This window comes from Rhinolophus sinicus, chromosome 16 (assembly GCF_057876585.1).
Source record: "Rhinolophus sinicus isolate RSI-liver-muscle chromosome 16, RSI-T2T, whole genome shotgun sequence".
Taxonomy (NCBI): domain Eukaryota; kingdom Metazoa; phylum Chordata; class Mammalia; order Chiroptera; family Rhinolophidae; genus Rhinolophus; species Rhinolophus sinicus.
In genome coordinates this window covers 49131769-49148296 of record NC_142516.1, presented here as the reverse complement: position 1 = coordinate 49148296, position 16528 = coordinate 49131769, and the positions used below count along the sequence as shown (strand labels likewise).

Here is a 16528-nt window from a genome sequence, read left to right as displayed (position 1 = left end):
TCTTACACATAGCAGGGACTCAATAAATATCTGTTGAAGAAATAAATGAATGGATAGAGAGATTCACTCTATTCTTGAACAATAAATTCTATGTCTTTCTGAATGCAGCCCCAAAACTTTGTCATTCATGTTTCTCAAGGAATGTCTCATTTAACTGACACCTCGATTCCGGGTCCATGCACTAGTAAGTAGCTTTTACGTCAAGTTTCTCGTTTTAGAGATCACCTGTCCACAAGTAGAAATGACATAAACCAAGATCATCTCCTTAGTTTATTTTTTTTCTAGAGTCCTTAGCATGCTACATTAACCTGACAAAGCTTAATCTTGTGTTCATTTCACAATACATTTCATGCAGTTCACAGCTGTGATTGGTTTTACATTGACATTACACATGTTTCGATTCAGCCATGTGAAAAGAATAATTCTTAATGGAGTTTGTCTCTGAAAACTGTCCAAGCTTAAAATAAGCATGTGAGCAGTTCACTCTATTCTTAAGTGCAGTCTCTCTTTAAAATGCAAGAAGGATTTTCAGCATAAGAATATAATGTCCCTGTTTATAGTCCATGTGAAATCGAACCACTTCCTTTAAGTTTCACATATCCCAAGGAATCCTCTTTTACAAAATCGCATTCAAGTACACTATTTTATTGAACATTCCAGGTTGAGTTTAGAAGCAATGCTGACCTTCAGCTTTACATCCCCAGATAAATCTTCTGTGGACCCAGCTTTCCCAAGACTATTCTTAGCATTAGACTCTCTTTTACAACAAACATTCAGCACTAGAGCCACAGAGCAGAGCTATTTGGCATTTTCCAATGAAGTGCAAGAAATTAAATAAGTTACGTTTTTATTGCTAAGGTATAGAATCAAGCACAGTCACTTTGTCAAACGGAAGGAAAGGGTGTACATAGGATGTGGCCTCTCCTCAGGGGGGAACCCCAGGGTTCAAATGCACAGAGAATGTCACCTGGTCAACTCCCATCTGGTACCACTTTAAGATGACGTGTTGAGTATCCTGGAGTCTGAGGAGTCGGATCTCTCATCATAGTCATCCTCCGTGTACATGGACTGCTTTGACACAATTGGACACCCATCTTCAGGGATGGAGATCCGAGGGTCTTCCGGGGTGCGAGTGGGGAGGACAGGTGAGCTTCTGAAGACGCTGGTAGAGTTACTGGGGAAAGGGCTGACGTACTGGGACCTCAGCTGGTACTGCTGCTGCAGAGTCATGGTGTTCCACAGGGTGACATCGTTCGGCAAAAAGGGGCTCGACTGGTTTCTCGCCAAAGTATTCCTCAGCATCAGAGGGTACCTGGGAGGCTGGGGGAAAGGGTGCTGCAGGGGCACCGCCAAGGGGTTGGGGACAACGTTACTAGAGTCGGTGGAAAACCTCAGTGTGTCTGGGACTCTGAAGGCCGACCCCACCGACCACTTGGAGGAGGAGATGGGGTAGGAGCTCAAGGTGTGTTCGAAGATGTGCCCGTTGGAAGGTAACACCAGACTCTCGGGCTCTGCTGAAGTTCGGTCCGCTGCGGAGACGGAGGAGCGGCTGGAGAGCAGGACCTCCACGGCGCTCACCAGGTCCCCGCCACAGCCCTTCAGGATCAGCTCAAGCACCGTGGGCTTCTGGGTGGGGAAGATTTTTTTTAACACTTCCAGAGGGGGTCTGTTCGCTTTCAAGCTGAAGGGCAGAGACACGGTCCCCGAGGGGCCCTCGATTAGGAGATGATTCTGTTCCCCGTGGTACTTGGGACTGTCGGGGCGGCTCTCGGAGTTGCCTCCATTTTTCTGGACCGCATAGCCCCCTTCATCCACCGACACTATCTCGGGGCTCTCGGGGGTGAAGCAGCCCTTCCTTTTTGCCACATCCGGGGAGCTCCTCTGGTCAGCATCTTTGTCACTGAGGGTCTCTGTGTTGTCTGCCGTGCTGCTGTCCCCAAGTCGCTCCTCAGTCAAATCTGAAAAGCAGAGAAGAGCTGGGTTAATCCTCTCCTGGTGTACATAAAGGGGAACAGATGTGCTCAGGAGAGAGCCCTGCACGAGCTCTGTGGAAGGGGAAATGAGTCCCAGTGGGTTATATCATACGGCAAGCCTTAAAAAAAAACAAAAATCCAAACTATGTCCTTGGCAAATGGCAAAAAAATAAATAAATAAAATGACACAAACCTGTATAAAAGCTCTAAAACCACAGTGATTTCTCAGAATGATGTGTGCAGGGCAGCCTGCCTTCAACATGAGCAGCAACAGCATACCTCGACCCATAGAAAATGTGTCTGTGCAGGGGTACAATCTAAATAGGGACACTTTATGGGGCTGGGGATACACACAGCCCAGGCAAGAACAGGCAAATGAACTCAGGCTCATCTTCTGGCTCCTCTTCAGCAAATGAGGTGGCCCGTGCAATCTAAAGACATCATTGGCTGGTGCACAACTCAGACCCTATGGGAAATTTTAATATTTTAAATCCATTTTCCCATATGCAGAGTTTGTGTTAAATGTGTCATATGAACTCGTCGTCCATATCTTTCAACAGGATACCGTGTACAATAACTAGTTGAAATAATTGCCAGAGTGAAAGAAATAAACCTCTATCCACTGAAATCTTTCTTTAAAAGCCGTTGGAGGGACTGGCAGACTTGGTTGTCTGTCATTTGCGTTAGAGGGCAAGCAACAGCAGCTGTGTATTGTGGGTGATGGGACAGGTTACGGAAGAGAAAGAAGGAAACGGCTGGACAGGGTTTGGGAAACTGCACAGGGAGCATGACCCATCAATGAGACAACACGTCTATAAATAACTCCAGGACCTGGGGTGCAAGAAAGAGATACGTTTTCCTGAACTGTTTTATAAATAAAGTTCATGGAAAAGACTTAAAGAAATCTTCTTGAATTATTTTAAAAGAAGAGAGGAAAAAAAGCTTCCCAAATAAAGCAGAAATTTGCTGTGAAGTAAACCAGTTGCAAATTTAACATTTTGACCTACGACATTCCCCCAAAAAGGGCTAGTATTACAGTGCTAAGCAGGCAGAAAGGAGTAGGTAAGACCCGTTTGCTTGCCGAAGTAAGTTCTAACAGACCTTTATAATAAAGGAACATATTCTTTATTAACAAGCTATACTCAAGTGGACTTCTATCCTTCTTAAAACATGTACTGGCTGTGTCTATTCACAGCCAATGTAACTGATCTAAAGATGAAAATTATTAATGACCCAGTTGTCAGGTTGTAAACAATCGGTTTGCCTGTGTTTTCTAGTGCCGGGCCTGAATAGTCTTATTGTCGCCTTCTCTGTGGGCACACCTGATTACATGTAGATAGCCAGCCGGTGAAATTTCATCAAAGCAGCTTCTAAAATCCACCTCCTCCTGTTTGTTGCTGTTTATTTTAAAAGCATGAAACAAAGGCCCATTTACGAACATTCTTCTAATATGGGTTGTATCTTCAATATAACTGAAAAATAAAACTTTGGTTCTTCTCAAAGCAACAAATATGTGCTAAGCAGAAATACTTTTTAAAAATATTCTGAAGTTAGATCAGTGACACTTTCAGTGACAAATCCAATACGAATTCATATTTATCCCAAATTTGCATTTTAACTAAACTGCTTCTTTCTCCAATATAAAATACAAGGTTTCCATACAGGGTTCATTTGCAGCGCACACATATTAAACCGTCTTAACAACTCTGGGATGCACAAAAGCCCTATTTGTGAAAGAGAAATTTGACATATTCTCTCCTGCAATTTCCCGGGACTGGGGACCCAGTTTTCAGCTCCTGAGTTAATGCGGTATTTGTCCTTGATCCAAAAGAGAAAAACAGCAACAAAAACAAGCTTCTGTAGATTCATATTCTAGTCAGCTAGACCTGTCTAAATTTTCCCGACTCATGACTCCACGCATACCTCGTGGCTGTTACTCTCTTATTAAACACTTGACAATGAGTGAACAGTGACATTATATTAACTCAGCACTGAACTGAACACACAAGTGGATTTTGGCCCCTGCTCAATGGCGCTTGGGAAAACAAGTCAAATATGGACATAAAATCGTGTTTTAAATACTATGTACCTCTACACAGTTTCCTTATTTCTTTAACCTTAGCTTTCATTATCTGTTATTATCAGTATCAAGTATTTGTATCCGTGTAATGTATAAGATACTGAGGGACACAGAATAGATGGTGGAAGAAGTGTGAGACTTGCCCCTAACCTGTGGAACTCATTATCAACTTGGGGAGATAAGATGCATATGCAGGGGAAAAAGGAAACACAGCCAGATAGAATTTGCTAAGCATCAAACATAACACATAGTGTATACAAATGTCCACAGCACCATTATCCACAATAGCCAAAAGGTGAATGCAACCCAAGTGTCCACAGATGGATAAATATATAAAGAAAATATGGTTTATACATATAATTGTATACTATTACTCTCAAAAAAGAATGAAAGTCTGACAAATGCTACAATATGGATGAACCTTGAAAACATGCTAAACAAAATTAGCCAGTTACAAAAGAAGAAATACTCTATGATTCCACTTATATGAGGTACATAGAATAGTCAAATTCATAGAGATAGAAAACAGAGTGGTGGTTACCAGGGGTTGTGGGAAGGGGGATGGGGATTTGTTGTTTAATGGGTACAGAGTTTCAGTTTGGGATGATGCAATAGCTCTGGAAATGGATAATCGCGATAGTTGAACAACATTGGGAATGTAGTTAATGCCCCTATATTGTACCCTTAAAATGGTTAAAATAGTGAATTCTATGTTATATCTATTTTCCCACAATAAAAAAGAAAAGCATGACGTACAGTATTGTAGCAATATAGGGGATGGCAAGATTTCTTTAAGCAAGAGAAACAACTGGTCCTTCTAGGAAATAAAGTATAAGTACAGCTAAAGATCTCAAAACTTAGCTACTTTTAAAAGAAATGTGTGAGCCTAAAAACAGCTTCTTATTTTAAAAGGCATATTTTTCCTCACCTTGAATGACTTCAAACACTGAAAACATCTGAGGAAAATGTGTTGAGGTCTATCAACCAAATCCACTTTCCACAAAATATTTCAGGCTCCAAAAGCAAGTGATTCACAGAGGAGTTTAGCCAAAGGGGAACTATGGAATGACATTCTGGCTAATCTGACATACCTACTATCATGAAAATGTAGTGTTGTTTTTCAAGATGGCAAAGGATATACCGTCCCAATCAACTGGATATGGGATGGCAGGATTGTAAGTCTGACAATACAAAATTCCACTCTTGCGCCTATTTTTCTGTTCTGCAGAACCGGTTACAGTGGACTCCTTGTTCACCAATTGTGAACCCCCAGACTGCAAAAGCCTCTTTCTTATTTTCTCCTGCTACCCTTTGCCTCTGCTCCGCTGCCATGCCCAGTGCAGCATGCACTTCCGGTTACTTCTCAAGGAGTGGTGGTGGACGGTGCTGATTCATCCACTCTCTCTGCAGGTTTCGGGACTGATCAGCCTCTCCCTCTGGGAGTTCAGACTATGGCCAAAAAGTGAGAAAAGCTATCAAGATGTCACAGAAATCAAATCGACAAATTCAGACCATACCAACCAAGTTGAGTACTGTTGATACAGTGTTTACAGGGAAGACATTGAAAGAAGCAATGAATGAGACGCACCTATGGCATCCATACACCTGAGCAGCACATAAAGTCCTGCGGTGAGGCGTTGGGTGGGCAGAATCTTAATCAAAATCCAAGGCTACTGGGGTTTCAAAACTGGGCAAGGGAAGACTAGCCTCTCACCTTGCATCAAGAATAACTCCTAGCCCAATATTAATTTCTGAAAGCAGAATATATAGTCCCTGCGATTTTGTGGCACTGTGGTGTCTAGTACTGGTTGTATTGTTACAATACACCTAAACTAGGTGTATTATAAATTATTCTATCATAAACACAGACTCTCACAAGTAATTACAGAGGGTGAGTTTTGAGCCCAATGATAAAGTGTAATTAATAACAGGTGTTTCTTTACATCTCTAGATTTTTTTCCTAAATGAACCTTATAAAGTGTTCATGTTGGTCTAAAACACAAAAACCTTTCTAGATACAGAAATGTGAAACTGCCAACTAACATAATGAAAAGGGAGCTACTTCCCAAATGCTTTACCTTCTTTCTTTTTGAAGCTGACACCCTAATTCCTAGAACATAGAGAGTAAGAGTATATTTCAACTGATAATATTTTTACCCCTAGTATGTGGGTGTAGAAAGCCAACTCTACCAGACAAAAAAAGTAGAAAGAAATCAATTTTATCAGATATTACAAACCACCTATTGAAAGTGACACAATCTGCTGTTTCTAATGCTTAAACATGTAGATATTTTTAAAATCTTACTAAATGTTCATTCTCCAATTTTATATTTTTCATGATGTAGAAACACAGGCACCCCTGAAATAAATTGTTCACTAGGGTAAAGGTTTTTAAATGATGATATTCAATTAAGAAGGAAACTTTTTTCTATGGATATTAATTATATATATATATATATATATATATATATATATATATATATATATATATATATCATAAGATAGATAGAAGACTTTAAAGAGAGAAAATTAACACTCCCACAAAAGTGACTTCTGACCTAAAATTACAGCTTACAAACTCTAACTTTAGAGGATTTTTTCATATGAAAATGCAGTTAAGTTAAAAAAATTCTAGGTATTTATTTCAAATATTTTGAGAAATCCTACCCTACTATGTGACGCAAAATTCTGCTTAAGACACATAAACAGGGAAAATCTTTCTGACTTAAATGTGGTGGGCTTTACCCAAGCAAATCTACAAAAACAAAATAATATCTTACATCCAGAATGAAAACACAAAAACACTGGCATATAGGGGAAAGTTTCCTAGCGCAAGTCACTGGACTTTTTTTCTATTTTTTTCTATTGAAATCATGTCAGGCATTTTGAAACATGGATTGTCATGTCCTCATCTGTTCACTTGGATTGGGAGACCACACCTCTAAATAACTGTTCCCTGATGGGGTGTCTTCAAAGCACACAAGTCTTACAGCAATGGCAGGGAAGGAGCCCAGGCAGGACGAGGATGGGCTCCCAGAAGAGACAATTGCACAGTCAGAATTATAACAGGAGACAGGCTTTTACAATTGCTGTCATCTTTATCTCACACTAGAAGTGCAGAATCATAAAAAACTGAATGGCTGACAACCTAAACTACAGCAGGGAATAAATGTTGGTCTAAAATCTTTCCTTTTCTTTCTGAGGGGAAAAGAAAACTTGTGAAAAGTAAAAATATGTAATCAACCTTTTAAAAAAATCATTAACAACACTAGCTTAATAACACACAAAAGCATCAAGATAGTTCCTTGAGACCAATATTTTTGGGGGACATTGGTATAGAAAGAGCTGGACACAAGGAAGTATGGTTTGCAACTGTGGACTTCATATGTTCTGCACAAATTTAGTTTTGACCTCTTTCTTGACTCAAAAAGGAACACTTTCATGAAGCAGGAGGGAAATTACTTATAAACCTGCATGTTTATTTGGTCCTTAGAAAAATGCAGCGATCTGTTCATTCTTCCATCTATTTAACAAATATCCTTAAGTCCCTCACTATGTGCCCAGGCATTGTACTAGGTAAGATTATACCAAGATGATCAATGCATTGCCTCTTGGTCACCGAAAGGCTTAAAATATACTAACGAATCCTTTGCAGAATTTCCACATTATCTTCTCAATTGGTCCTATTTTACATTGAAATACAGTAAGTAACTCAAAGGCCAGCAGCTGGAAAGACTACGGTGTATTTGTTAGAGGGAATATTGTTGTAAACCTTCACATATAAAAACTATGGGTGCAACAGATATTCATACTGAATTTTTTAAAAGTTAATAATCGGTGGGGGAGAAAAGCAGACTTCTAATCCCGGCTTTGTACAATTTATGTCTGCCTAGTCATTGGAATCAAAAGAGATTAGAGATTTGGTAAAGAAGTGATCTTCTGATATGTGAATTTTCCATAATATTGTTATTCAATAGTTGGTTGTGCTTATTTTTACAGCTGTTGAGCTATACAATAAAAAAAATAAAAAAAAAACTTTAAAAAACCCACCTGGTTCTATTTCAGTTTCCCCTTAGTGCTCAGACAAGGGGATGACTCACTAAAGCCATGTGGGACTGTTGGGGAGTGACACTCGGGCCTCCACCTGGGCCATGGGCACCCACGCATACCCCAGCTCAAGGCCCACTGGGGCATCTCAGTCACGTCAAACTAGGCATGGGAGTCCAGGGACTTGAGTGGCTGAGAAGCGCAACAAGTTCAAAAGCCAAAGAAAGGAGGAAGCAAGAGGAGAGGAGGAGGGGAACAAAGGGAAAGGGAGGCAGGCAGGCAGGCAAGTAGATTTTTACTGGGCTCCGTTCTCCTGCCTGTCAGGAAGAAGTGCAACATTTCCAGAAAGGGGCTCCAAGTCCTCCAGGGACATTGATTTATGAAGATTTACTCCCTTCCCCTCTGTAAAGCTGTTAGCAGAAAGTGCTGACTGGCTGCAGCCAGGAATTTCTCATCAATGCTCTTTGATTGTATTTTGCAAACAAAATGCCTGTTGCTTGGTAACATTTCACTTGAGCCTGACCTTCCCCGAAAGTTATTGCTATCAGATTCGATTTACACTGTCCTCCTGTGATTACTGTAATCTTTTAAACCCGGGAGTTCATCCATCAGGAAAAGAAAAGTTGGTTGTGTAAGTCAAGAGAAGGGCTATCCGCCAGATTTATAACCCGGAGGAGTGTGTTGGGTGGGGGGAGAGTCTTTCCTGGACGGTAGTTGGAACTGTGGTTCCCAGAGGTAAAAAAAACGTTCTCGTTTTTCTTGCCAACCCTGTCCTCAGATCACAAGATGGACACCAGCACCTCTCCGATGCCTGCCCCACGCGGGCTGCTAGGGCTCTGAGGAGAGAGAAGCTGGGGACTCCTAAGAGTGACCCCCACCACAAGGGAACCCTGGGGGTGCCTGTAACTGGGACGAGACGGCCTCGGCCTAGGGTTGCCAGATAAAATAACAGGATTCCCAGTTAAAGCTGAGCTTGAGATACAGAACGAATCCTTTTCAGTGTAAGTATGCCCCATGTAATATTTGGCATCCTGTCTTTTATTTGCATGTCCTTTGCTAAATCTGGCAACCCACTGAAGCTCAAGATGCCGCAGGGAGCCGGCGGGTGGCCCGCGAGGCAGGACTGGGAAAGGCACGGAAAGTCTTGCCCCTCCGGCTCGGGGCTTCGCGGCCCTCCCCGAGTCTCCCAGAGTGAGCTAGGGAGCAGCCTGCCGCAGCGCGTGCGGGAGCAGTGGCAGGCCTGCGGGCCAGCACCCGACCAGCCCGACCGAGGTCTACCGCGACTGGCTGCAAGGGGACAGCGGTCCAGTGCTGCCGCCACCACCACCGTTTGCGCCTTTCCCAGGGTTCTCGTACCTCCACCCCGTGTCACCGAGGTCCTGTCCGGGCTGCTCCCGCAGGCACACCGCCTCGCAATCGCTGCGCTCGGCGGCATGCGGGGGACCTTGGAGCCCGGTGTGCAATTCCGCCTGGCGCCCGCGGGAAAGGCCAAGAATTGTGAATATTCTGGGCGTGCCAGCCCTGGGGTTTTGGAAGAGACCAACAGTAAAGTATTGCTTATTCCTTTTCATTTGGGTGGGCTTTGTTTTTTACAGTGCAATTCTGAGTCCGGTCCCTTACCCCAAATCAGGCCGTCTTAAAAACAGACCTAGTTTTTAAATTCATAGGCACACTTCATGAATGACCGAAATCTTCCCAATTTTTCGTTTTATTCTAGCCTGTAGTTGCAGAGGATTTCCCATCCCCGCGTCGACCAGTAATCTGGTAACACTCATTAAACTTGCAGGTACGTCTGTCTGTCTGTCTCTTTTATTAAATTAAAGCTAAAGTTAAGAATAAGGAAGTAGACAGGACAAGACCCAATCAAGCTGGAGCTGAAAGGCCCAGAGTAAGTATAAAGATGCTAGGAGGTGCAGGGCAGGAGGTAAAATAAAATAAAGCCAATTTTCGAAAACTACTTACTTCTCTCCCTGTAGGTCTCTTGTTTACTCCTTGTCAGGAGAAATAAACAGAAAAGGAGACTTTCTATTTGACCCTGCTCTCCTGTGCCTAACCAAATATGTTTTTTATTTATTTTTCCTTTAAGAACATTTTAAAGAACTTTTATATTTATTTTGATGACAGATGTAGACCTAGGGGAAATCTATAGCTCCAGATCTTTCTTCTCACAACCAGAGGAGACCCAGGACATTCTCCTGGAGGAAATTGTGAGGCTGTGAGAAGGGAACAGCAATACAGGGATGTAACTTTAGCTGTTCACCTTGGTCATGACCCTTAACTTTCCTCAGCTCTTGAGCCCATGTCGTGAAAGGCTGGCTTGGCTGGTTAAGGCTGCTGACTCAGACACACTAAGAGCTGAAAGATATTCACACTTCCCATGATATTTTCGTGGGGGGAAGGGAGAGGTGTGAGGAGGATGAAGAGGGAATTTAGGAGAATAAGTGAATCAATGGTATTTATATAAAGAAGCTTAACTTAGAATTTGGGGCTTGATCTAAATCTAATAATTCCAGGCCAGTCAGTCATAGATGATAACCAAGGAGCAAGGGAAAGGTACACCAAAAAAGAGAAAAGAATGTTTGACTCCATAGCTAAAAGCAATACTATTAGAATCTGAAAATTCTTCTTGAAACCATCACCACATGGAAAGGAACATTCTACAACATTAGATAAAATAACTCCCATTTCTTTAAAGAATCTGAAGCAGAATTTGGAAGAGAGGTTTCTTCCAGCTACAAAACCAAATTTTGGTGTTAATGTGTCACTCCCTGACCAGGGCGTTTTTTCCTGCAGTGGTGCCCAGCAAATAGACCTTTTGCTAGAGCATATGCTTTTCTCAAGGATTTCTGGAAAGGGAAAAAGACTTTTGTGTACCTGCATTTGTTGCCAACAAAAAAAGTTTGTTTCCACAGTTATGGGCTAAAGAAGCCCTTTGCCAAAGGACCAACCAACCACATTTTAGACACAAGAGATCACAAAGAAACAGATCTTCATAATTTGCCAGAAGATATTTAGATTCCTAATAGTCTGTGAATTTAATGTACACGTGGACCTACCATTTAAATAGAGTTTCACTTACTTCTCTACATGTAGTGAGCTACTTGTCCAGAAGTAGCTGATATACTTCTAAAGATGCATGGTACGTTATATACCAATAGATTATAATAAGAAAAACTGCAAAAAGGTATAATACATACAGCAACTGCCAGCCTCATCCAGGAAGGTTTCTTTTAAATCCCAAATGGGCTTTCTTTCAAAGGAATGCATAGAAATTATCCACTTGTATGCTTCATAATGGAAAACACTATCTGTGCTTTTGCTGCCCTCCCCCACCAAGGGATGGACGATTGGTCTTTTTAAAGAAAAGAATGGAATTACGGGATCAAACCAATTGAAAGAAGAAAACAAAAGTTATAAAAATGAATGTGCCAGGTATGCAGCGTGACCAGCTAGAAACTGAGCCCTTGGTCCCTAATGGCTCAGTCTCCCACAGCCATCACTCTAACCTCTCCCTATGGTAGCGTGTTTTCCCAAAAATAAGACCTAACCGGAAAACAAGCCCTAGCATGATTTTTCAGGATGACATCCCCTGAACATAAGCCCTAATGCGTCTTTTGGAGCAAACCTTAATATAAGACCTAGTGTTATTTTCGGGGAAACACGGTAAATCGTATTCTCCTTTGCAATTACTTCTTTTCAATTTGGAGGTCTCAGCCTATCTATCCCTGAATATTTAGAGTAAAAGAGAGAGCATCAGATCTGGTTTGTCCAGGTGAAATCAGTCTCCCTCGTTCATTCTCCCAAACGCTGTATCCTCCTGCTGCTGCAGCTGCAGCTGCAGCTGCACCTTTCTTCCTGCCCTCACTACCCCCTCCCAGGATTGTTTTTGGTTTTGTGACTCTTTAGAAGCCATGAATTTTGGCTATCCTGAAGAATGGTTTGAAGAGCACAGGATGTGAAAGGAATCCTCTCTTAGACTAGGACCCCAAAATCCAAAGCCCTATTACAGGAGTGCTGCTGGGCAGGTGGCCACTGCAAAATGCTACCACTGACAAATTCAGATCCCTGCTCTAGTGTTGAGGAAATGGAGATAGGGAAACTGGAAACAGAAAGGTTAAGAAAAATTACTAGCAGGGACCAGCTTCTAGAACTGAGACAAAACTCTCTCTAACCTAAAAAAGAAAAGTAAAATAAGCCTTCTTTCTCTTCCCTCCTCCTATTCCTCTGTGACTAATCTACAAATATGAAGAGATCAGACTGACAGAAAAGAGATAACTGGGGTGGGGGACATTACCAGAGAAATGCTTATATCCTATATTGGATTAAATACCCACAAAATCCATGTTCAGCAAATTCTCTTCTGTCCTTAAAATACCCAGTTCTGCTCTTCACATAAGACGTTCTAAGAGCTTCTGGCCTGGAAAGTATAACTGAGCAACAGGGCAGCAAAACTGTGCCTGCCAGGCTGCCTATCAAATCACCACTAAACCAGTGAGTCTGCACTTCCCCAGCTCCACACAGCAGTTCACTGTTCCTGAAAGCTTCTCTCCAGAAGCCAGAAGCGTTTGCAGACCCCCACAATCTCCTTGGATGTGTGTGAGAGTGAGAGATATAAACAGAAGCTCTACCACAGTTCTACTTACAGGGCTCTGGGCCTTCCAGGGCTTTCGCTCACAGAATTCCAGCATACCCTTTCACCCCCTCCCTGAGAAGATGGGCTTTTTTCCTTTGTACATTTGCCACAATGAAAGGGAAACACCAAAGACATGTCCATTGACTTCCAAGAGCCTAAAATTAAAGGAGCACTTGGGCTGGGCAGGACAACAAGCTAGAGATTCCTGAGGAGAAAGGCTCAACTGGGGTCTGCAGACTCCAGAGGCCTGAAGGAGGGAAAGGGATGGCAGCAGGAGTTGGGGGTGAGGGAATCCGCCCACCGTCAGGGCTCAGGGCAGCCCACCCTCTATAAAGCAGGGCAGCGGAGAAGAGGAGAGTTGAGGCAAGAGGACCAGAGAGCCTTTGCTCCAAATCTGAGGTTTAGCAGCTTGAAGCCCAGGCTTACCTAGAACCAGGAAAGGGCTAGCCAGAGGTGGCCTTCCTCACTATAGATCAAGTGTTGTTTGTTTCTTTAAACCACAGAGACAACTGAGGGCAGACCCAGGAAAGGTGTTAAAGGACGTGAGCAGTTTTGCAAAAGGAGTTGACTTTGGGCTCTCTAGATTCTGGGTCCTCGCTATCAGTTTAGAAGTCTTTCTGGCCCTTCTTAGTATTGCTTCTAAATGAGCCTTCTTTCAACAAATTACAAGAGGCTGAAGGCCACAGTGCGCGCTACTACGCAGGCTTTGGGTTCGCTCCAGTTCCCCCAGGGCCGAGAAGCACGCCCAGCTAGCAGTCAGCCAAGTCTTGGGCCTTGGCTCTGGCCCTGCATCTACCTGTCCCAACCTCCAAATGCAAGGTTCTCTAGAAGCCCATAGCCGGGAAAATCCTGCCGCACCGTTGTGTGTATGCCCGCGTGGATTTTTAATATGGTCTTGTTTCGACCTCTTTATTTAGCCACTGAAACGGCCACGTTCCCCTTTAAACTGGTGGTGACAGTTGGCAGGCCAGTCGCCCAGTCCTGCCGTTTGGCTTGCCCACGGAATCTTTCCTGCGGGCACCTTGTTCTACCTGCTGGATCCAGACTGAAGGCCGGCTTCTGCACGGAGAGTAAGAACCAGCTTGGCGGGGTTTGGGGAGGAAGGCCCGGCCCGGCCCACTTCCTCAAACTTGCCTCGGGGCCTCCCAGGCAGAGCTGCAGCAGGAGCTCCGAAGTGTTTTCACCCTCACGCCCGGCCCGGCTCCCGCCCCGCAGATGCTCTTACCTGGCTTGGCGAGCGGTGCCTGCAGCGCCCCGGGCTGGGGCTCGGCGGCCCAGCGCAGCGCGGCGGCTGCAGCCAACTCGGCGGCGGGGCGCGGCGGCGGGGGCTGAGATGGCTGCGAGGTCTGGGGCTGCTGCGGAGCGGCGGCGGCGTCCCCCGACGGCGGGGGTCCCGGCAGGGCGCGCAGAGAGTCGGGGATGAGACTCTCCAGGCTCTCGTTGGCCTGCTGCCGGCGCAGCGCCACCTGCGCCGCCATGACTCGCTGTCGCTCGATGATGAGGATGCACTTCTCACAGGTGCAGTCCTTGAAGCGGCAGTAGCGCTTGTGGCCCTTCAGCCAAGACAGCACACCGTGGTTGCGGCAGCGCGCGCACTTGGGCGTGCGTTGCAGGGGCGCCCGCGGCGGCTGCGACACCGGGCCGCCCATGTACAGATAGGGGGAGCCGTAGCCGTTCATGCCCGGGCTCCCGGAAGAGCTGGCGGGCTGGCGGCGCGAGCGGGCCACGGGACGCTGAACTGCGGGATTGGGAAGCCCGCTCCCGGGAGGCCTCTCAGGGGCGCGGTCCTTGGTCACGCAGCCCTGGTGGCCGCGTGCGTTCCGGGACGGCCGGAGGTGCAGCAGCCGTCTTTATGGCTTCCGCGGGGTTCGCAGTCTCAGCCTCCTGCTGGTATTCCGCCAGTCCCACGCGGGTCGCGTCTCTTCCAGCGCAGGCTTTAGCCCGCACGTCCTCCCTCGCCGAGGCGCTCCGGCGGCTGCAAGGAGCCGGCGAGAACTCTGGTTAAGGTCTGAGCCAGCTCGTCTGCAGCTCCCGCGCTCGCTGCCCGGGCCCAGCACCTCCTCCACCGCCCTCCCCCACTGCTCCTCCCTCCCACTGTCACCCCCACCCCCGGGGTCCCGGACTCCTAGGACTCCCCTCTCCACCCCACGCTTTCCTCCTTCCTTGCGCCCCTCGAGTGCCTACACATCACCTTGCCACCTGCAGCCAGGCAACTCTCGCGGGGGCGCTCACGGACCCCTCCTCCAAGCTCTCTGCGCTTCCCCTGCCCCTGGCGGGAGGGACTGCAGCGCTCTGGGACGCAGTGATGCACTCCAGGCAGAGAAGGGGAGGGTCGGCGGGGTGAGGGTGGGGGTGCCTATAGGCGAGTGAGCTGGCTGCTCCCCTTCGATCCCTTCTCCTCCCACCAGGCCTGATTTGGCTGCACCGAGCCCGAGGCTGCTTTTATCCCAGCACTTGGCCGCAGAAACGCGGCTCGGCGAGAACCGAAACCTTCCTCAGCGTTGCAGGTGTACTCGGGACCCGGCATGAGCCCAGAGGGTTTTAAGTTGGGGTGAGCCAGGCCCTGAGGCCACTGTGAGTATAGTGGAATTGGTTCAGGAAATTTGGGCTCTTTCTTGATTTCCTTTTGCAACATTAAAAAAATCTTACTCCTGCCAAAGAAAATGAATGTGTTTGAAAACCTGCTAGCCCAAGAATGACAACCCAGTTTGCAGGCACAGTCCTCCCTCTTCCGCGCTGAGTTTATCTCTTTACCCTCCTCCCCAGGTTTTAATAAAAAAACAGTCTCAGTCTTGAAAGGAGGGGGAAGCGCTGGTGTGGAGGATTTGCGTTAAGTGCTGGGTCTAAATTTTCAGAGTGGACGAGGAAGCGACGATAGCGCCCCAAAAGTTACTGGATATGATCTTCCCTCTGTCCAACAGCCACTGAACCATCAAACCGATGTCTCGCGTCACCCAATTCAAATCTCCACGGATTCAGGAACGTAGTCATGGATAAGAGATGGAGCCATTCTTCTGTCTCACCGCATTGTCTTTGGGTAGGGGTGGAGGGGCTTGCATAAGATGACAGCATCAAACTTTGTTTAAACTGTTATTTGCGTGTTTCTACTTTCATACAGTACCGGTTTGGCCTAATGCAGACTACCGCCGCAGACGCACAGGGGGCGACTAACCTCCACCCCACCTCTCAATCCAAGAAAACAAAAACAAAACACAGGAGGGTACAGCGGCGCAGGGGAGCGCAACTGCTCACTGCGAAGCAGGGGAGATGGCAGTCCCGGAGCTGGGTCCGCATGCTCTTGAGAGCAGACACTGAGCTCATTGCTGGGCGAATCGAATACGAAACGAGAGCGTAGTTGACTCCGCTGCAATAGCCAACCTTTCGGCCGTATAGCGGACCTTGTCACCTCAGGGAGGTCGCTTTTCTCTGCCCTTGAAGCAAACAAGCAACCTGAAAACGTCTTTCTGTGTTTGTTGTGAATTCAAGTAAAGCACCTCCAGGCAGTCTAGCAGCCAGCCCTCCTCCGAGAAGGGTGATTCTGGGAGGGGAAGAGGGATAAAAAGGGCATCCGGGTGTGTGCGTTTCCCCTGAAGCCCTTCGCCGCCCCGGCCCCGGGTTCAGAGCTGTCCGGGAGATGGGCATCGCTGAATGCTGCTCTGGTGGAGCATGAATGGGAACACTTGCACAAATGCTAACCCTGGGAGGCCTCCCCTCAACACCGTGGTGGCACGGACCCCTCAGTCCTTCCCCTTACCTACCCACCCCCAACACCACCACCTCAATCCCTCCTCTCCT

General features: G+C 46.0%; 1 protein-coding gene across 1 annotated transcript; it reads right to left on the bottom strand.

Moving 5' to 3' along the window:
* Nucleotides 1–257: 257 nt before the first annotated feature.
* DMRT3 (doublesex and mab-3 related transcription factor 3) lies at nt 258–14832 on the bottom strand. Its single transcript, XM_019729712.3, has 2 exons — nt 13959–14832; nt 258–1958 (listed from the first exon to the last, which is right to left on the bottom strand). Exons 1-2 carry the CDS (start codon nt 14410–14412, stop codon nt 994–996), a joined length of 1419 nt encoding a protein of 472 aa, XP_019585271.3. The 5' UTR covers nt 14413–14832; the 3' UTR covers nt 258–993.
* Between the last annotated feature and the right edge of the window lie 1696 nt (nt 14833–16528).